The 17,282-nt window shown below is 36.7% G+C and overlaps 1 protein-coding gene across 1 annotated transcript in view; it reads left to right on the plus strand.

Annotated features, from left to right (window-relative positions):
* Nucleotides 1-623: 623 nt before the first annotated feature.
* The window catches only part of lamb1a (laminin, beta 1a), a 37,278-nt gene continuing 20,619 nt past the window's right edge, over nucleotides 624-17,282 (plus strand). The window contains exons 1-15 of the mRNA XM_039695225.2: nucleotides 624-784; nucleotides 1,467-1,639; nucleotides 2,812-2,950; nucleotides 5,728-5,801; nucleotides 7,245-7,433; nucleotides 7,513-7,576; nucleotides 7,698-7,900; nucleotides 9,821-9,941; nucleotides 11,056-11,244; nucleotides 12,613-12,789; nucleotides 12,887-12,999; nucleotides 14,352-14,431; nucleotides 15,286-15,421; nucleotides 15,504-15,662; nucleotides 16,132-16,259. Of these exons, the coding sequence (XP_039551159.2) occupies nucleotides 757-784; nucleotides 1,467-1,639; nucleotides 2,812-2,950; nucleotides 5,728-5,801; nucleotides 7,245-7,433; nucleotides 7,513-7,576; nucleotides 7,698-7,900; nucleotides 9,821-9,941; nucleotides 11,056-11,244; nucleotides 12,613-12,789; nucleotides 12,887-12,999; nucleotides 14,352-14,431; nucleotides 15,286-15,421; nucleotides 15,504-15,662; nucleotides 16,132-16,259 (1,973 nt within the window). The 5' untranslated portion in view covers nucleotides 624-756. The remainder of the gene's footprint in view (nucleotides 785-1,466; nucleotides 1,640-2,811; nucleotides 2,951-5,727; nucleotides 5,802-7,244; nucleotides 7,434-7,512; nucleotides 7,577-7,697; nucleotides 7,901-9,820; nucleotides 9,942-11,055; nucleotides 11,245-12,612; nucleotides 12,790-12,886; nucleotides 13,000-14,351; nucleotides 14,432-15,285; nucleotides 15,422-15,503; nucleotides 15,663-16,131; nucleotides 16,260-17,282) is intronic.

A 17,282-nucleotide genomic window follows, 5' to 3' on the forward strand; every position in this document is an offset into this window, starting at 1 on the left:
GGACATGTAAGTTACTATGTTAATACCATGGTAAAGTAGCCATACATGCATATAGCCATGTGATATAATTATCATTTTTAAAACATGGTAAGCCACAGTAAGTACATTAAGGTAAATATCTGATATCTTGTTGGTAAATATTTACCTATAGGCTACAGCAGTTATTCTTTTTCAGTATATTCTTTTATCACCGTACAAATATTCATATGATAGTAAGCATTTTTAAAGGGAAATTATACATATAACAGGAAATTGTACCTTTTGTAAAAAAAAAAAAAAAAAAAAAAAAAACTGAGTCCGCACATGCGCATAACCGGTAAGTAGCAAATCTCGAATCGTCGTCAGAACCGAACACCTGTTGAAAAATGCCGAGTCTCCATACCGTTTCAAATCTCACAAAAGGCACGTTTATCTCAGTGTATGCAAATGCTTACAATCAGTGTTTGTCACTTGACGTGTACACATCAGTCTACTTAGACTTACACTTAGTGCTCTTTTAATTAGTTTTATCCCTTTTTTTGTCCGACCGTTGCTTACCTCAAGACCACCTTTGTCATTGGGGGAGGAGGGCGCGAGTCGCGCGACTTGACGCATGCGCAGAAGATTTTGAGACTGAGGAGAAAAAGTTTCTCTGTCTGTTCCAGGCAGCTGCAGTGCAGTTGTAGCAGACATCAGCTCAGTCTGCAGGGATCAAGATCAAACTCAGCTCAAAACCAGGATTACGGCTCACACAGACTGAAGAAAGAATCTAGAAACATGCTGTTACAGCTCACAGCCCTTCTAAGTAAGTTTCATTTTAGTTTGGTTGAGGCAAAGTCACTCAAAATAAGGGTTTTCCAGTTTTAACTGCCACAAAACATGGGTTCTCTAACTTCAAGCAGTTATATTTTTGCAATTTATTTACTTCAAGTAATTTGACAAATTATATGTATTTACACCTTTGCACGTTTACCTGTAATTTAGCCTATGTATATTTTTTGTTTTTATTACACTTAAATTAACTTTTTTCATTTACTTAAGTAATCTTATTCAGATAGCATAGAGTCCAATTTATATTTATGTGGATATATGTCTGTGTATGTTTATGTATGTGTGTATGTTTGAATGTGTGTTCCAAAAGGTTTTTTCGCAGAATAACCATTTTTTGTTCCTCAAAGAACCTTTAAGTGAACAGTTTTTAAAAGAATGTTTTTTGTTTTTTTGTAATAATCTGAAGAGTCATTTCCAATATAAAGATTTTTTTGTTTTTTTTGCAAGATTCCATGGATATTAAAGGTTAAAGATCCTTTATTTTTACATGTTAAAATAACACATTTAGCAGTCTGGCTGATAAGTTGGTCTATCACTACTCACTCTTTTGAGCTTTTCTAAAAGTTAAAGGACCTTGAAAATTCAAGCAAACAAAGTCCATATGTTATTATGTTTCTTTTAGTACAATTGTACATAAAAGTTTTTCTTCCACAAAGTTCTAGGGGCATGGGCTCTTGCGGATGTGCCTGAGCTGGGAGATGTTTGCACAGAGGGCAGCTGTTATCCTGCCACGGGAGATCTTCTCATTGGAAGAGCTAACCAACTCTCGGCCACCTCAACATGCGGACTCCATAAACCTGAGCCCTTTTGTATCGTCAGTCATTTGCAGGTAACCTATGTGCTGCATCTCAAAACCCTTTTGAATAAATGCAGATGTTTTAAAGGCTCAGAAACACTGACTTTGAATGATGAGCTAACATCATTCCATAGTGGTGGAAATTATAAGGACTTTTTTCATGTTGCAAAGATAAGCATTCATTTTATTCAATCATTTAACGCAATGATGTCAATTGATTTACGTTCATTTGAAATTAAAACCGCATCCCATGTGGGCTCTATATTTGGCCTGATAATTATATTTCAACACCACAATTGAGGATTTATGCATTTTATATCTCCCAACAACCCTCTGGGCTTTTATCTGGAACATCTTCAGAAAGAGCTTTATTGCGGTCCTGTTATTTCATGTGGGTGTTTTTGGAACATGAAGTTATGTTTGTTTCAGTACCCGTGACCTTGTCTAGACGACTTCCTTCTAGACAAAACGCCTTAAAATGTTTTACGTAGGTCCATTGAAAATATAATGAGGGTCTTCTGAATCTTCAGAACTGAAACCTGCAGAGGTTCATTGATGCTTTGTCTGAGTTATTATCACTCATGCCACAACTTAACAGAGATAATTGCTTCTGAGTATTATCTCGAGACCAAGAATTTGCTTTAAACCACTGTATTGGTTCTTTTGATCACCAGTCTTCAGTTTACCTTCATCTCTTCACGTTTAATCACTTAAAGCTAGGTGGTGTCATCAAAGACAAACCTTTGCAGTGCAATATTTTGAGTTCAAGCTTATGGCATGTAGACAGTCATTAAAATGGTGTTGGTGATGTCATCCATCCCTCGTGAGGTCAAATGGCGGTAATGAGCCCGAGCCCCGAGGTAGACAGGAACTCATTTTAATGCACTGGTCAGAATTACAACTCCATATATGTCTCAAATTTAAGCTAATGCTCCTAAAGAGAACTAAATTGCTTTACTATGTTTTTAATGAAGAGAAAAATGTCCCAAAGCAACTCTTAACATCTGGACAGCACATGCAACCAATGCTCTTTGTAGGTCATCAGACTGTGAAAAAGCTGCGTAATGTAAATCAGACCAAGTGGGTTGACTTGCTTTGGAATCTCGGAGACCTTTACAGTCAGTCATTCATTTCATTTGAAGAACTTCTTGTGTCACAAGAATGCAGTTGACATTATCTGTTTTTTCCCTCCCCCACCATCACAGGAAGAGAAGAAGTGCTTTGTGTGCGATTCCAGGGAGACCTACGATGAGAGTTTGCACCAAGAAACCAGCCACGGAATTGAAAATGTTGTGACTACGTTTGCTCCGAACCGCCTCAAGACTTGGTGGCAGTCGGAAAATGGTGAGCTGAGCTGTGACTCCAAACAAGACAATTGCTCATCCTTTTTCCTTTTCAATACCAATGTTCAGTACCATTTTAAGTGTTTGCTCAGTCAAGCGAGGCTTTCGCACCGGATAGTTCTAGAAACTTGACTCCCATGGGAATTAATAGCTCCCACCTTTTCCTGTTGCATTCGCACCGCTAGTAGGAACACTCTGAAGTGATGTAAGCCAGAACTTTGGAGAACTCCAGAGTCTGAGCAAACATAGGAATGCTCGCATTATCCATGTCCATTAAGTTACGATCTGAATTGACGTATATATGTTGAATAATACGTTATTAGAGAGAACTATTATACACGCCGACATCCGGTTACTTCCGCCAATAGTTCTAGGAACTATGAAAAGGTTCCTACGGTGCGAAAGCCCCTAAAGTATGAAAGACTGCAATATCAAAAAAAAAATGCAGTATGAGAGAAAAGAAACATTTTGACCAGGTTTAGAGTGGATATACTGTAAATCTGAGTATGGTCTGTATAAAATTGATAATAAAGCCAGAGTGAACTTTAGAGCAAGGGAATATGCGATAATAAATGCGAAAAAGTAAGGGGCCTATAACTGAACCCTGGGGGACACCAGTAGGGACAGAGCAAATCTCAGACCTGAAAAGACTCAGACTGGAAAGAATGGAAATTTCTTCATGGTAGGCCAATAATGAAAGAGGCGATATATGGTAGTTAACAAATGGAAGTGCATTAATAATTGACATCCGGTTACTTCCGCCAAAAGTTCTAGGAACTATGAAAAGGTTCTTACGGTGCGAAAGCCCCTAAAGTATGAAAGACTGCAATATCTGTGTAGTTCTCATGGGAACATAGGAAGGCAGTGAAACACTTATTATAGGGAACTCTCTCTCATTAGTGTGTCCGTTAGTTCCCCTATAATCAGACCAATGAAGGCACTAACAACTTCAAAGCAGTTGTGTAATTGCTGACCAGTTAAGGTGATGACCTGTCTTTAAAGTGTGGGATGACAACTCTTTTTCCCTTGGGAAAGAGTTTTTTTTTTTCCCTTCTGATGGTGTTGAAATTTCTCTCAAAAATGTTTTTTGAAACTCATTTGAAACAGCATGAGATGTCACAATTTTTTTTAAATGTAGTAAAATTTATATGTATAATATACTAATAGTATATTATACATATAAATATTAATAGTATATTATTAATAGTATATTATAATATACTAACTAGCTTCTGGCAGACGTCCGTACACATCGATTTACGCCAAAAGAGTAATCCATCATGAGGCACAGCGTAATGATGACAATTGACGCATTTGGCGGTTTAAACCGGTTCAAACAAACAGGGCTGGGCATTATTAGGATTATTAAGACACTCACACTCAAACACTGATTAAAGGGTTAGTTCACCCAAAAATGTTAGTGTTAGGAAGATATTTGGAAGAATGTTTTAATCAAACAGATCTCATTCCCCATTGACTACCATAGTAGGAAAAATACATACTATGGTAGTCAATGGGGAATGAGATCTGTTTGATTAAAACAGATCTCTGATTTTGTAGTTTACACTGAGACTATAATGGTAGCATATCATTGAAACCCATTTTCAAAAGTTTGCATTTTTAGGCCCACGAATCGTCGTTGTTGTCTAAATGAAAGGCCAAAACGCATTTAAAGTTTTTTTTTTTAGTTGAACACAGTGTTGTGTGAACGGCCCCTAAGACAAGTATATTTTACCTGGGAACGCTCCCATTATTCTATGTCCAATGAAGCCACTCAGATGAGTTACGAAACATCTTTAGCCAAAAGGAGAAGGTTCAGCTGTTCCAATCTGTTAGAATGTACAGTTTCTACAAGCCATATGTTCCTCATTTACATGAACCGAAACAGGGAATGGAAATCCAGAGATTTACTGGTTATTGCAGTGGAGGAGTGTGAAATCTAGCGGGACAGGAAACAAGGGACCATGAATGCAACCAGAGAAGCCTGTGAATGTATGGTTTAGGAGAGAGTATGTGGTAGGAGGACAGAGATGTACTTACCCATGGGAGATACAGCTGCCAACTGGACCAAAGGCCTGGGAATACCGGGGGGGGGGGGGGGGGGGGAGACTCCTACTTAATTAAAGATATGACTCTGTTTGTTCTTATTTTTTATGTGTATAGACCCTTAAAGCACTAAAAAAATAAAAAAAAGCAATGTAATCATAGAGCAGCAGAGTTCAGAAGTACTATTAGAGCAATTGTGCATGGCTTTTTAATGTACAAGCTGCAGATGTTCCTGGTGAAATTGTGCAATTTGTACTGGAAACTAAGTACTACTCCTACTTTTTTTTATTTAGTAACTCCAAAAACAGAGCCATCCACATTTCAAATAATTGAACCAACTTTACGAAGCTGATAAGGAGAGCTCCTAGGCATGGCCTCAGTCTTTAAACGTTATCTAAAAAATGCAGTATGAGAGAAAAGAAACATTTTGACCAGGTTTAGAGTGGATATACTGTAAATCTGAGTATGGTCTGCATAAAATTGATAATAAAGCCAGAGTGAACTTTAGAGCAAGGGAACATGCTATAATAAATGCGGAAAAAGTAAGGGGCCTATAATTGAACCCTGGGGGACACCAGTAGGGACAGAGCAAATCTCAGACCTGAAAAGACCATATATAACCATATAGGAGGCCAATAATGAAAGAGGCAAATGGAAGTGCATTAATAATTGTGGATAATTACAACCTTTTGACTGGACTCTCGTTCTTGATGTCTTTTTCCTCTTTCTCAGGCCTGGAGAACGTCACAATCCAGTTGAACCTTGAGGCAGAGTTCCACTTCACCCACCTCATCATGACCTTTAAAGTAAGTGCTTAGGGGACAGAGGCAGTTGGCGATGTGCGTTTAGGGGGAAGGTGTCGCCACAGCCCCGGGCTGAGGTGAGATTTGAGGTCGTTAAGAGAGAATGTGGGAAGGAAAGGGGGGTTGATGTGGATTTTGCTGGCAGGAGGGGAAGTGTTGCTCTGTGTGTGGGAGCCGTGGGAGGTCTGGGATAAACCCAGCTGTGCAGCCGACTGAGACCGAAGGAATGTCTTCAGCTAAAGATTACATTTCGGCATCATCTCACTTCTGCAATACAGTTAAAAGATATCAGAGAGCACAGTTAAACAACTGGCTTCTAGAGAACAATAGTGATCATGTGATGTTCATTGCAAGGTGGTTGTGAAATGGCACTGAACAAGACACAATTCACTGTTTTTGATATAATATAATATCATATCATATATTAAAATCCAATTCCATGTTTCTAACAGTACTGTCTTACATTTTAACATTATATCTTAAAAAATCTAATCAAAAACAACAAATAAACAGCAAATTAGTACAAATTATGAAACTAGATGAGGGCTATTATTGTTAACTGAAACTATAAAATACATGGTTGTAACTTAAAATAAGTGTTTAATATATAACTATAAAATATAAAATAAATATAAAAAAGCATACTTGTTTTAGTTAAACTTATTTTGGTATAGTTATACTTGAATTACCAAAATAACTAAAACTAATAACTAATCAAATATAACAAACACACAACAAAATTACTAAAACTTTGTAATAAAATTTGATTATAATCTAATTCAAAACAGTCATTAAAAAACAACACTACCATACAAGTCAATATTATTTTTCTGGGTAATTTAATAGCACTTAAATTTAATAAAAATAAGTATCCATTTTTTAAAAGATGCATTGTAATGAAATGCCTAAATTCACTTGTAGCATTTAAAAGGACTTAACTTTACTCTAATTTTGAGTGTCTATTTATTAGTTATTGGCCATTACATTAATTTAATTATCAGCTTATTGTATTGGTCAGAATTTTTATATCTATGATTCCTTAAAAAAAACCTGATTATAATAAACGGCATGATTTAATGGCATGAAAAGTTCAACGCTGCACTTTAACACACTGTTATTTTCATGCTAATCAAATTCAAAGTAGAGTAACAATTTTAAGGTGATGTAGTTACATGTTGGATACACTTACTATAGTAATACCTAATAAATTATGCATAATTACAATCAACTAACCCTATTGTAAGTACATGTAGTTAATTAATATTACTCATTACTAATTTGTGTAAATACCCTGTTACAGCTTCACCTTAGAATAAAGTGTAACCAAAAAATAAGTATAGATATTATGTAAGGATCAATCCTGTTCCTGATGATGCGGGATATCATCAATATTGTAAGTATTGATCCCAAGCTTGCAATGTCCTATTGTGCTCTCCCTCTCTATAGACGTTTCGACCGGCTGCCATGGTGATCGAGCGTTCTTCGGACTTTGGCAAGACTTGGCAAGTGTACCGTTACTTTGCTTATGACTGCGAATCCTCCTTCCCGTTCGTCTCTCAAGGACCCATGACCAAAGTGGATGATGTTATCTGTGATTCTCGCTACTCTGACATTGAACCCTCAACTGAGGGCGAGGTGAGCATCTGGAAATTTACTGCACGTCCTCTTTAAATACTGGATTTTACATTGACTCTTGTTCCTTTTGGTTCTGAAGGTCATCTTTAGGGTTTTGGATCCAGTCTTCAGGATTGATGACCCCTACAGCCCCAGAATCCAAAGTAAGGATATAAACGAAATACCTTTTCTTAAAAAGCATACATCTTTGTCGGCCTAACAGACCAACCAAATTGTTGTATTTCTAACTTCTTGCTTTCTATAATTTACGTTTCCCTTCTATAGACATGTTAAAGATCACTAATCTCAGAGTGAAGTTCACTAAGCTGCACACTCTCGGGGACAACCTTCTGGACTCGCGTATAGAGATCAAGGAGAAGTACTACTACTCAATCTACGACATGGTGGTCAGAGGAAACTGTTTTTGCTATGGACACGCATCTGAATGCGCCCCAGTCGATGGATCTGAAGAGGCCATGGAGGGCATGGTATGTTTTATCAAGCCATGCAAATGCCATTTGTTATTGTAATTTAAAGCACCTATTATGCTATTTTAAAGGCTCATAGTTTTGTTTTAAAGCTCTCCTACAATAGGTTAACATGCATCCATGGTCAAAAACACTTAGATTTTCTCATAATATACATTGCAGGATCACCTCTTTTCTCTCAGTGTCTGAAATGGTTTGAATGATTCAGTCTCTCTAAACTCCTCCATTCTGAGAGTCTACTCTTCTCTGATTGGTCAGATGACCCAGCCTGTTGTGATTGGTCTACTCTTCTCTGATTGGTCAGATGACCCAGCCTGTTGTGATTGGTCTGATGACCCAGCCTGTTGTGATTGGTCTACTCTTCTCTGATTGGTCAGATGACCCAGTCTGTTGTGATTGGTCTACTCTTCTCTGATTGGTCAGATGACCCAGTCTGTTGTGATTGGTCTACTCTTCTCTGATTGGTCAGATTGCCCAGTCTCTTGTGATTGGTCTACTCTTCTCTGATTGGTCAGATGACCCAGTCTGTTGTGATTGGTCTACTCTTCTCTGATTAGTCAGATGACCCAGTCTGTTGTGATTGGTCTAATCTACTCTGATTGGTCAGATGACCCAGTCTGTTGTGATTGGTCTACTCTGCTCTGATTGGTCAGATGACCCAGTCTGTTGTGATTGGTCTACTCTTCTCTGATTGGTCTGATGACCCAGTCTGTTGTGATTGGTCTACTCTACTCTGATTGGTCAGATGACCCAGTCTGTTGTGATTGGTCTACTCTGCTCTGATTGGTCAGATGACCCAGTCTGTTGTGATTGGTCTACTCTGCTCTGATTGGTCAATATATACATACATATATATTGTAATATTTATTACTTATTGTTATATTTGATTTATACTAATTGTGCTTTTGACTATTTTTACTAATTTCAATGTATTACTCCATTTTACACTTTTTATCACATCACAAATGGCAAGAAATTATTTTAAAAATGTAATGCGGTATTATAAGATGATGAATAGCAAATAAATACAGCAAATTTAAAAGGAAGTAGTTTTTGATTTATGCCAAATTTAAATGCATCAGACATTTTTTGTGGCTTTTTTTAACCTCTGTTTTGAAGAAAACATCTCACACACATTTGTCATGGAAAGAAATCTTTTGAACTTCCTTCACAGTCTGCTGGTAATTCAGTCTGGATCTGTTTCACATTAGTATGAAAGTATGTGGACCGTCTCATTTTCATTATTGAATGGTTTACAGTGCAAATAACCATGTGGCAGAGAAAATGCACGCAGAGGATCTTGTCGAGTGTCTTGTTTGGTTTTGTGTCATTTATGTTTGTAGCATGTGTTTTTGCGGTTTTATATCAAAGATTTTTAGAGAAAAAAATGAAATACACCAAAGGAACAAGGTTCCTGTTTAGTCTGCTGTCTTCTCTGTTTGCAATCTGTCTGAAATGCGTCTCCGTCTGTTGCAGCCCTTACAAAGTAATGAACTGAAAATACATCCAGATCTCAATCTCAGTACATTTTATTCAACTAAATGACCCTAGATTTCCTCCAGGTACGAAGCAGTTCTATGAAAGCTCACATAGACTGTGTCTAGATCTGCGTATACCAGAGCTGGAGTTTGTTTAATATAGACCAGATGCATCCAGTATAAACATCTTCTGTTGCCATCTGGTTTAGGGACGGATTTGTATGTTCTGAGCAACTTCATCTTTTATCCAAGTTTCTGTTGTAAGAAGCTTTTCACAAAACATTTCAGGGTCTGAGTTAGAAATTAGCTCCCCGAATTTTCATCTTCTCTTCTGTTAAAATTGTTTGGTGCATTTAAACATCCTATTCCAAATAGTGTCAGTTTACAATTATTTTAAGTGTTTTGTTATTGGTTATCATTATTATGTCTGCTTTTGCCGTAGGTCCATGGCCATTGTATGTGTAATCACAACACCATGGGTCTGAACTGTGAGCGCTGTCAGGACTTTCACCATGACCTGCCTTGGAGGCCCGCCGAGGGACGTAACACCAACGCCTGTAAAAGTATGATGTTATGCTACGTTAAATCATGGGCTATTGAAATCATGCTAGTTTTTTTGTCAAGATCAATTAATTTATCAAAAAATAACTTTCTAAAACAAACAAGGTTAGTTCAGGTTATACAATGTTATGTTGTATAAACCCAAAAACTTAATATTTATGAGTTATTAATGATATATATATATATATATATATATATATATATATATATATTCTGTTACTGCATTATAGTTTCTAAACATCGTTTTCATCATTCTTTGTTATATAATTGTTTTACATGACAGTTTCTGAACAACGTTGTTGTTCTTTTTGTTGTACCATTATTACTGCATTCTAATTTCTTAAGATGTTAAGATCTTAAAGTAGTAGTTCACTTTAAAAAAACTTTTGCTGATAATTTACTCACCCCTCTGTCATCCAAGATGTCCATGTCTTTCTTTCTTCAGTTGAAAATAAATTAAGGTTTTTGATGAAATCCATATAATGGACTTCATTGGGCACCAAATGGTTCAAGGTCCAAAATGAACGAATCTTTTTTCGAGTCACATGGTTCATTCAATGAATGAAATGACTCGAAAATGTTTCTGATGAACGAGTTTGAACAGGAGAGTCACGAACACGCATCACAGAACAGAGTAAGGCGAGCATTTGAGCTTAAAAAAACGTAAACTTCTTTATTTATTTTTGAAATGACCGATCATTTCACTTGATAAGACCCTTATTCATCGTCTGATATCGTTTAAAGCCCTTTAACGCTGCACTGAAACTCTCTTCATTTGGACGTTGAACCATTTGGTGCCCAATGAAGTCCATTATATGGAGAAAATCCTGGAATGTTTTCATTAAATCTTAATTTCTTTTCGACTGAAGAAAGAAAGACATGGACATCTTGGATGACATGGGAGAGGGCAAAAGTTTTTTTTTAAAGTGAACTACTCCTTTAAGATTATTTTTAAAGTACTGACATGTTTTGTGAGATTATTGCAACTCCTTAAAACCACATAGTCAAAAATGACTCCAAAAATAGTTTTTAAACAACCTTGTTTTAGTTTGTTGCACAATTGTTATCTATCATTATCTGCATTATCTCACTAACATTGTCTTGCTTCTTTTACAGAGTGTAACTGCAATCATCACTCTGATTCCTGTCATTTCGACATGGCCGTGTTTCAGGCCTCGGGTAACGTGAGCGGTGGCGTGTGCGAAGGCTGCGCGCACAACACCATGGGTCACAAGTGTGAGCAGTGCAAGCCATTCTTCTACCAACATCCAGAGAGAGACATCCGCGACCCCAACATCTGCGAGTGTACGTGTCCCCTCTCATTTCCTCTCCTGTCACCCCCCCCCCCCCTACTTCTCCTCTACCTGTCTGGTCTAGTTTGTGATGTGATTCTGGTCCAGCTGTTTCTTTGTTTACCTCTGCTTGTGCAGATTTGGGCAGAAAAAAGTAGAAACACCTGGGCTTTGAAGTTGTCCATCACCACAGAGCTCCTCCCTTTTTTAAAGCACACGGGTCTAAGGTTTCACATTCCTCTTTTGTTGTGGTGACTGAGTTTGGACCCTTTGACCACAAAGCAGAAATGCGGTCTGTGAATTTTACATCAAACTTTGGTAACCATTTACAAAAATAAATGTGAAAATAAATGTGAAATAACAACAAAAAATATTTTTTACAACATGTATTAATTGGGTTAATTCATGTTCATTTAATGTCAGTGTCAAAATACACTTTTAACATTTCAATTTCAAGTTGCATAAATTATCATTATTTAATGCATTATGATCAAACGTGAATTAACGTGAATTAAGTTTGGAATACTTAAGATATTTAATGTTTTTGAAAAGAAGTCTCTTTTGATCATCAAAGCTGCATTTATTTGATCAAAAATACAGTAAAAACAGTAATAATGTCATTTAACATTACTATTTTCTAAACTCAAAACTCAATATATTCAGTGTGACATGAAAGATTTGCTGCTCAAATATTATTAATTATTATTGGTGCTCAATTATTATGAACGGTTTTTATTATTAACCATGTTAAAAAACAGTTTTTACTGCTTAATATTTGTTTTGGAAACAACAATTTTTTTTTTCAGGATTCTTTAATGAATTGAAAGTAAGAAAAAAAACAGCACTTATTTGAAACAGATCTTTTGTACACTGTAAAAAAATATTGTTGGTTTAACTTAAAAAAATAGGTAACCTGGTTGCCTTAAAATTTTAAGTTCATTAAAATGGAAAAAGATGAGTTAATACAATGAAGGAGATTAATTTAATCACCAGAAACTCAAAATATTATGTTATCTGAACTACATAAATTATAAGTTTAGTTGATTTGACAAAAGAAAAAATGTTGTGATTACAAATCATAAAAATATTTTTTTTTTACAGTGTAACATTATTAATGTCTTCACTTACTTAAAATGGTTCATCGTTTGTTAATGCATTAATGTTATCAAACTAATTTTTATTGTTAAGTGTAACCAATAGATTGTTGTGCTGATGGGGAACAAATTACTTTTTAAAAACTGCACTATTATATATAATGAGATACAGATGATTTTCTTGTGCTGCATTGATATACCATAAGATCTAGCATGGCTTCGTTTGTTAGTTTTCCCAGCTGTCCACAGTTCCTCCAATTGTCTTTAAGTCTGAATTTTTTCTCCAGCCTGTAACTGCGATCCGGTCGGCGCTCTGAACGGCGGAGTTTGTGATCCGCTGACAGACGTGTCTCTCGGGCTGATTTCGGGTCAGTGCCGCTGTAAGCCGAATGTGGAGGGAGAGCGCTGTGACCAGTGCAAACAGGGCCATTACGGACTCAGCGACGACCCACTGGGATGCCAGCGTAAGTCGATGCCAGTCTAAATCCAAATAATTTGTCAGTGTGAAAATAAAGTCTTCATAACTGTAAAGAAAGATGTTCTTGTGTTGTTGTTACCCAGAATGCACGTGCAATGCTTTGGGGACAGTTCCAGGTGGAAGCCCATGCGATACTGACTCAGGAAACTGCTATTGTAAACGTCTGGTTACCGGAAGGAATTGTGATCAGTGTCTGGTGGGTGTTCTGCTTACTTTATGAGTCAATTATTATGTCTTTGCGGAATAAAACTGTAAATTATTTTATTTTAAAGGGATACTCCACTTTTTTGGGAAATAGGCTCATTTTACAACTCCCTCAGGGTTAAACGTTTGAGTTTGACCGTTTTCGAATCCATTCAGTTGATTTTCTGATATTTAGAAGAATATCAGTAACCAGACAGTTTCTGGTCTCATTGACTTCCATAGTAGGAAAAAAATATACTATGGAAGTCAATGAGACCAGAAACTGTCTGGTTACTGATATTCTTCTAAATATCAGAAAATCGACTGAATTGATTCGAAAACGGTCAAACTCAACTGTTTAACTCTGGGAGAGTTGTAAAATGAGCCTATTTCCAAAAAAAAAAGTGGAGTATCCCTTTAAAAAACGTTATATTTTACTTTTATGGTAAGTAATGTGATGCTTGTAATAAAGCAATAAACACCGTGACTTACGTTGAACAGATAATTATTGTCAGGCACGACGCGGAGGAGCTTCACAGGGCTTATTGCTTTAACGTATAAAAATATTTACTTTAATATTTAGTTAGACGCAGTGGTGTAGTAATACTGATGTAATGAGGTCACAAGGTGTATGTTTGAGTCATTTACTACAGCTTTGAATGCGGCTTAACCAATCAGAATCAAGGACAATCAACAATGTAAATTATACAAAAGTATGTGCTTGAATTTGATTGGCTGATCAGTGTTCCAATAACCCTGATATTCATTATAATAGCACTTTTGCGCATGTAAGCTATTTTAGAGAAACGCTATTGAAAGTGGATTGGGCCGAGCACCAAAACTCACTTGTAGCCAACCAACAGTAAGGGGCGTGTCCACTCATGAGGGGGGAGGGGCCTGTGCTGCATAGCGTGTTTGTGAATTTGGGGGCGGAGCTATCAAGATAGGGGTGTGATCCTTTCGGATTGGGGCATTTATATTTGTTATTATATTTATAAGGGCAAATACAAACAAAGGAAAACAGGAACTGAGGAAAAACAAAATAAATGTCCATGAACTGAGCTAAACTGAACATAAATGGGACAAATTTGCTTTGGCGATTTTAAATATCAACAGTGATTCTCAGAAAATGCTTAATGAACCTTTAATTTTTATTTATTAAATCATAAAATTTGCATTAAATACGTACATTTTATTTATTTATTTTTTTACAGATTTCTATCATTTTGTTGTGCAAAAATGTGATCTCTTGCCTTTAAGAACTGCTGTTTACATATTGTTTCTTGTGAGGTCTGTCTGTTGAAATGGTCTTTTAACAAGGCTCTCCCTTCTCTCTCGCTCTCTCTCTCTGTCTCTCGCTCATAGCCTCAGCACTGGGGTCTTAGTAATGATATGGATGGCTGCAGACCATGTGACTGTGATCATGGTGGTGCAATCAACAACCAGTGAGTAAAACTACTCCTTCTGTATGAAGTTCTACTTTCTGTCTGAAAAAAAAGTCTTTCCTTAAAAAGTCGAATCCGAATTTTGGGCCTTAAAATGTCTTAAATACAATTGGTTATTGATTGGATTATATTTAACGTTACTTTTAAATTGTTCTTAACTAAACTCTTTTTGGAAAAAGTTTTTTAATGTATTTTTGGGGCGTATTTTACTACTCATTTTTTTCAGAATTTATTTATATTTTATTTAGCATGTGTCGTAATTTGGTGTTTATTTTATTTTATTTTAATCAGTTTCTTGGTGACACAGTTCTGTATTATCATATTCAGTTGGATGTTCATGTTGAATGTGAATAAATTAATTTACTTTACAAGTAATTCTGGGACTTTCCACACTTTTTTTGACGTGAAAAGACGTGAGAGGTCTTAAATTGCATTCATAATGGCCTTTAAAAGGCATTAAAACGTCTCAAATGTACCTTGTCGAAAACTGCAGAAACCACTCACATATTCTTCACAAAAACATACTTTCTACTCCTACTGCACTGTCCTTCTAACATGTTGTATCAGCCTGTGGAGAAACTACTGGCAGGAGGCCTGAAAAAGCAATGAAAAAGAAAGTTTCTTAGTCCCAGATTAAGCCCTGAGCCGGCAATATCGTCCAATAAGAAAACACAATTTACATAAAATACAAAGGCAGGCTTTAACCGCAGTCCAACAATCAGTTGGGTGGCATTCCTCACAGGTTTTGTATCTTTACTATGTGTGCGTGTCAGCGTGAAATATTTTCTCCTGAGTTATTTTTCTCAAGACCATTCAGACGAACCATCTAAACCTCTTAACCTCTCATTTCCCAGTTGTTCTCCTGAAACGGGTCAGTGTCAGTGTCGCGAGCACATGTTCGGCAGGCGCTGCGACCAGGTGGAATCTGGTTTTTACTTCATCGCTCTGGACCACTACACTTATGAAGCAGAGGACGCCAAATTTGGACCAGTAGGTGTCTTCATTATTCCCATTTATCAAAGTCCTTGTTTGACCCAATGGTTGACCCAATTATCTCCCCGTCTCTCTGCAGGGTGTGACCGTTGTTCCAAGAACACACCCTCAGGACAGATCCCCTACTTGGACTGGCATTGGTTTTGTGAATGTTCCTGAAGGTGCCTATCTTGAATTCAGCATTGACAACATTCCCCACTCTATGGAGTATGACATCATCATCCGATATGAACCTCAGGTGACTTCCTCTACAATTGCGTCGTATTAATTACACTGTATAACACAATTTGACTCTTAAAGGGATACTCCACTTTTTTTGGAAATAGGCTCATTTTACAACTCCCCCAGAGTTTTCAAATCCATTTTCCATTTTGAAGCCAATTTTCTGACAGTTTCTGGTCCCATTGACTACCATAGTATATATTTTTTCCTACTTTAGAAGTCAATGGGACCAGAAACTGTCTGTTTACTGATATTCTTCTAAATATCAGAAAATCGGCTGAATGGATATGAAAATGGTTAAACCGAACTGTTTAACTCTGAGGGAGTTGTTAAAATGAGCCTATTTCCAAAAAAAGTGGAGAATCCCTTTAAAGATTAGGAGTGTCTAACTGAAGTCAGCTGGGACATGTTTCATCAGTCCTCTCTTGAGTTCAAGGGTGAGTAGGCATCATTACATCATCTTTTTGCTCTTTCATGGTCTGTAGCTGCCAGAGCAGTGGGAAGAAGTGTTGATGACTGTCATCAGGCCTCACGTCATTACCGCCGACAGCCGCTGTGCCAACACAATGCCTGACGATGACAACCAGATGGTGTCTCTGCATCCTGGATCCAGGTATGTGCTAGTCTTGAAATCACATACTTTTTTGAGTTGTTTCACTTGAGTTGAGTTTACTTTGCGACCGTTAAAAAGTGCATTCTATATAGTATGAGTGACCTACGGCGTCAGTTGGGTCGCTTCACTTTCATTCACAAATCCTGTCCCGTGGCCTCATGGGATAGTAAACTGTCCTTGGTATGCGCACTTCAGAATCTCGACAGAAGTAGTAGGTCATCCAGGTACTTTTCACCAGCTACTAAGTATTTGGATATACTATGTTGGCGTAGTTTTTTCACATACTATGGCTCAATCCCAATTCACCCCTTGTTTTCGAGTGTACCCCTTGGCCCTTAAAACAGAGTTACAAGGGCCAAGGGGTTGAAATATTCCCCTACGAAATGGAACAACCCTTAATGAACCCCGTCCGTCATCAGTCGTCGGCGATGACTCTGCCGTTACAGAGTTTTTGCAGGATTTCTCCATGACAACGACTGGCAATCAGCACAGCTGCTCTTAACTTTGAGGAAACATGATGATTATAACATTCCTTCCTTCAAATGTATGTCTTTTCTGATTCGTAAAAGTAATTTATTATACAATTTCTTAATTTTAATGACTATAATATTATTATAAGAGTAAATAAAGTGCATGGTGGTGTCATCTGCCATAAATGGAAACAAAATAAAAAAAATAATAATAAAAAAACGAAATTGAAATAAAAAAAAAATTTAAATAAATAAAAACGGAATTTAAATATAGAAAAAACAAATTTCTCCTATATTTCGCAGTAGATTATAATTATAATAATATAATTTAAAGATTAGATAAAATAATTATAAGATTATAATAATAGGTAAAAAGGATAATACATTTTGTTTCTATTATTCTATTTTCCACAATGTGAAAGCAACGCAGCTTAACCCAAAATACAAGCCCAGCCATACAAACTCCGCCGTTCTGCAATATTCGAATGTCACATTTTCAAATCGATTACCAACCCACCGAACGAATATTCGAATAAATGTGTACAGCCCTAAA

The sequence above is a fragment of the Pimephales promelas genome, chromosome 25, assembly GCF_988280905.1.
Source record: "Pimephales promelas chromosome 25, fPimPro1.hap1.1, whole genome shotgun sequence".
Classification (NCBI taxonomy): Eukaryota; Metazoa; Chordata; class Actinopteri; order Cypriniformes; family Leuciscidae; genus Pimephales; species Pimephales promelas.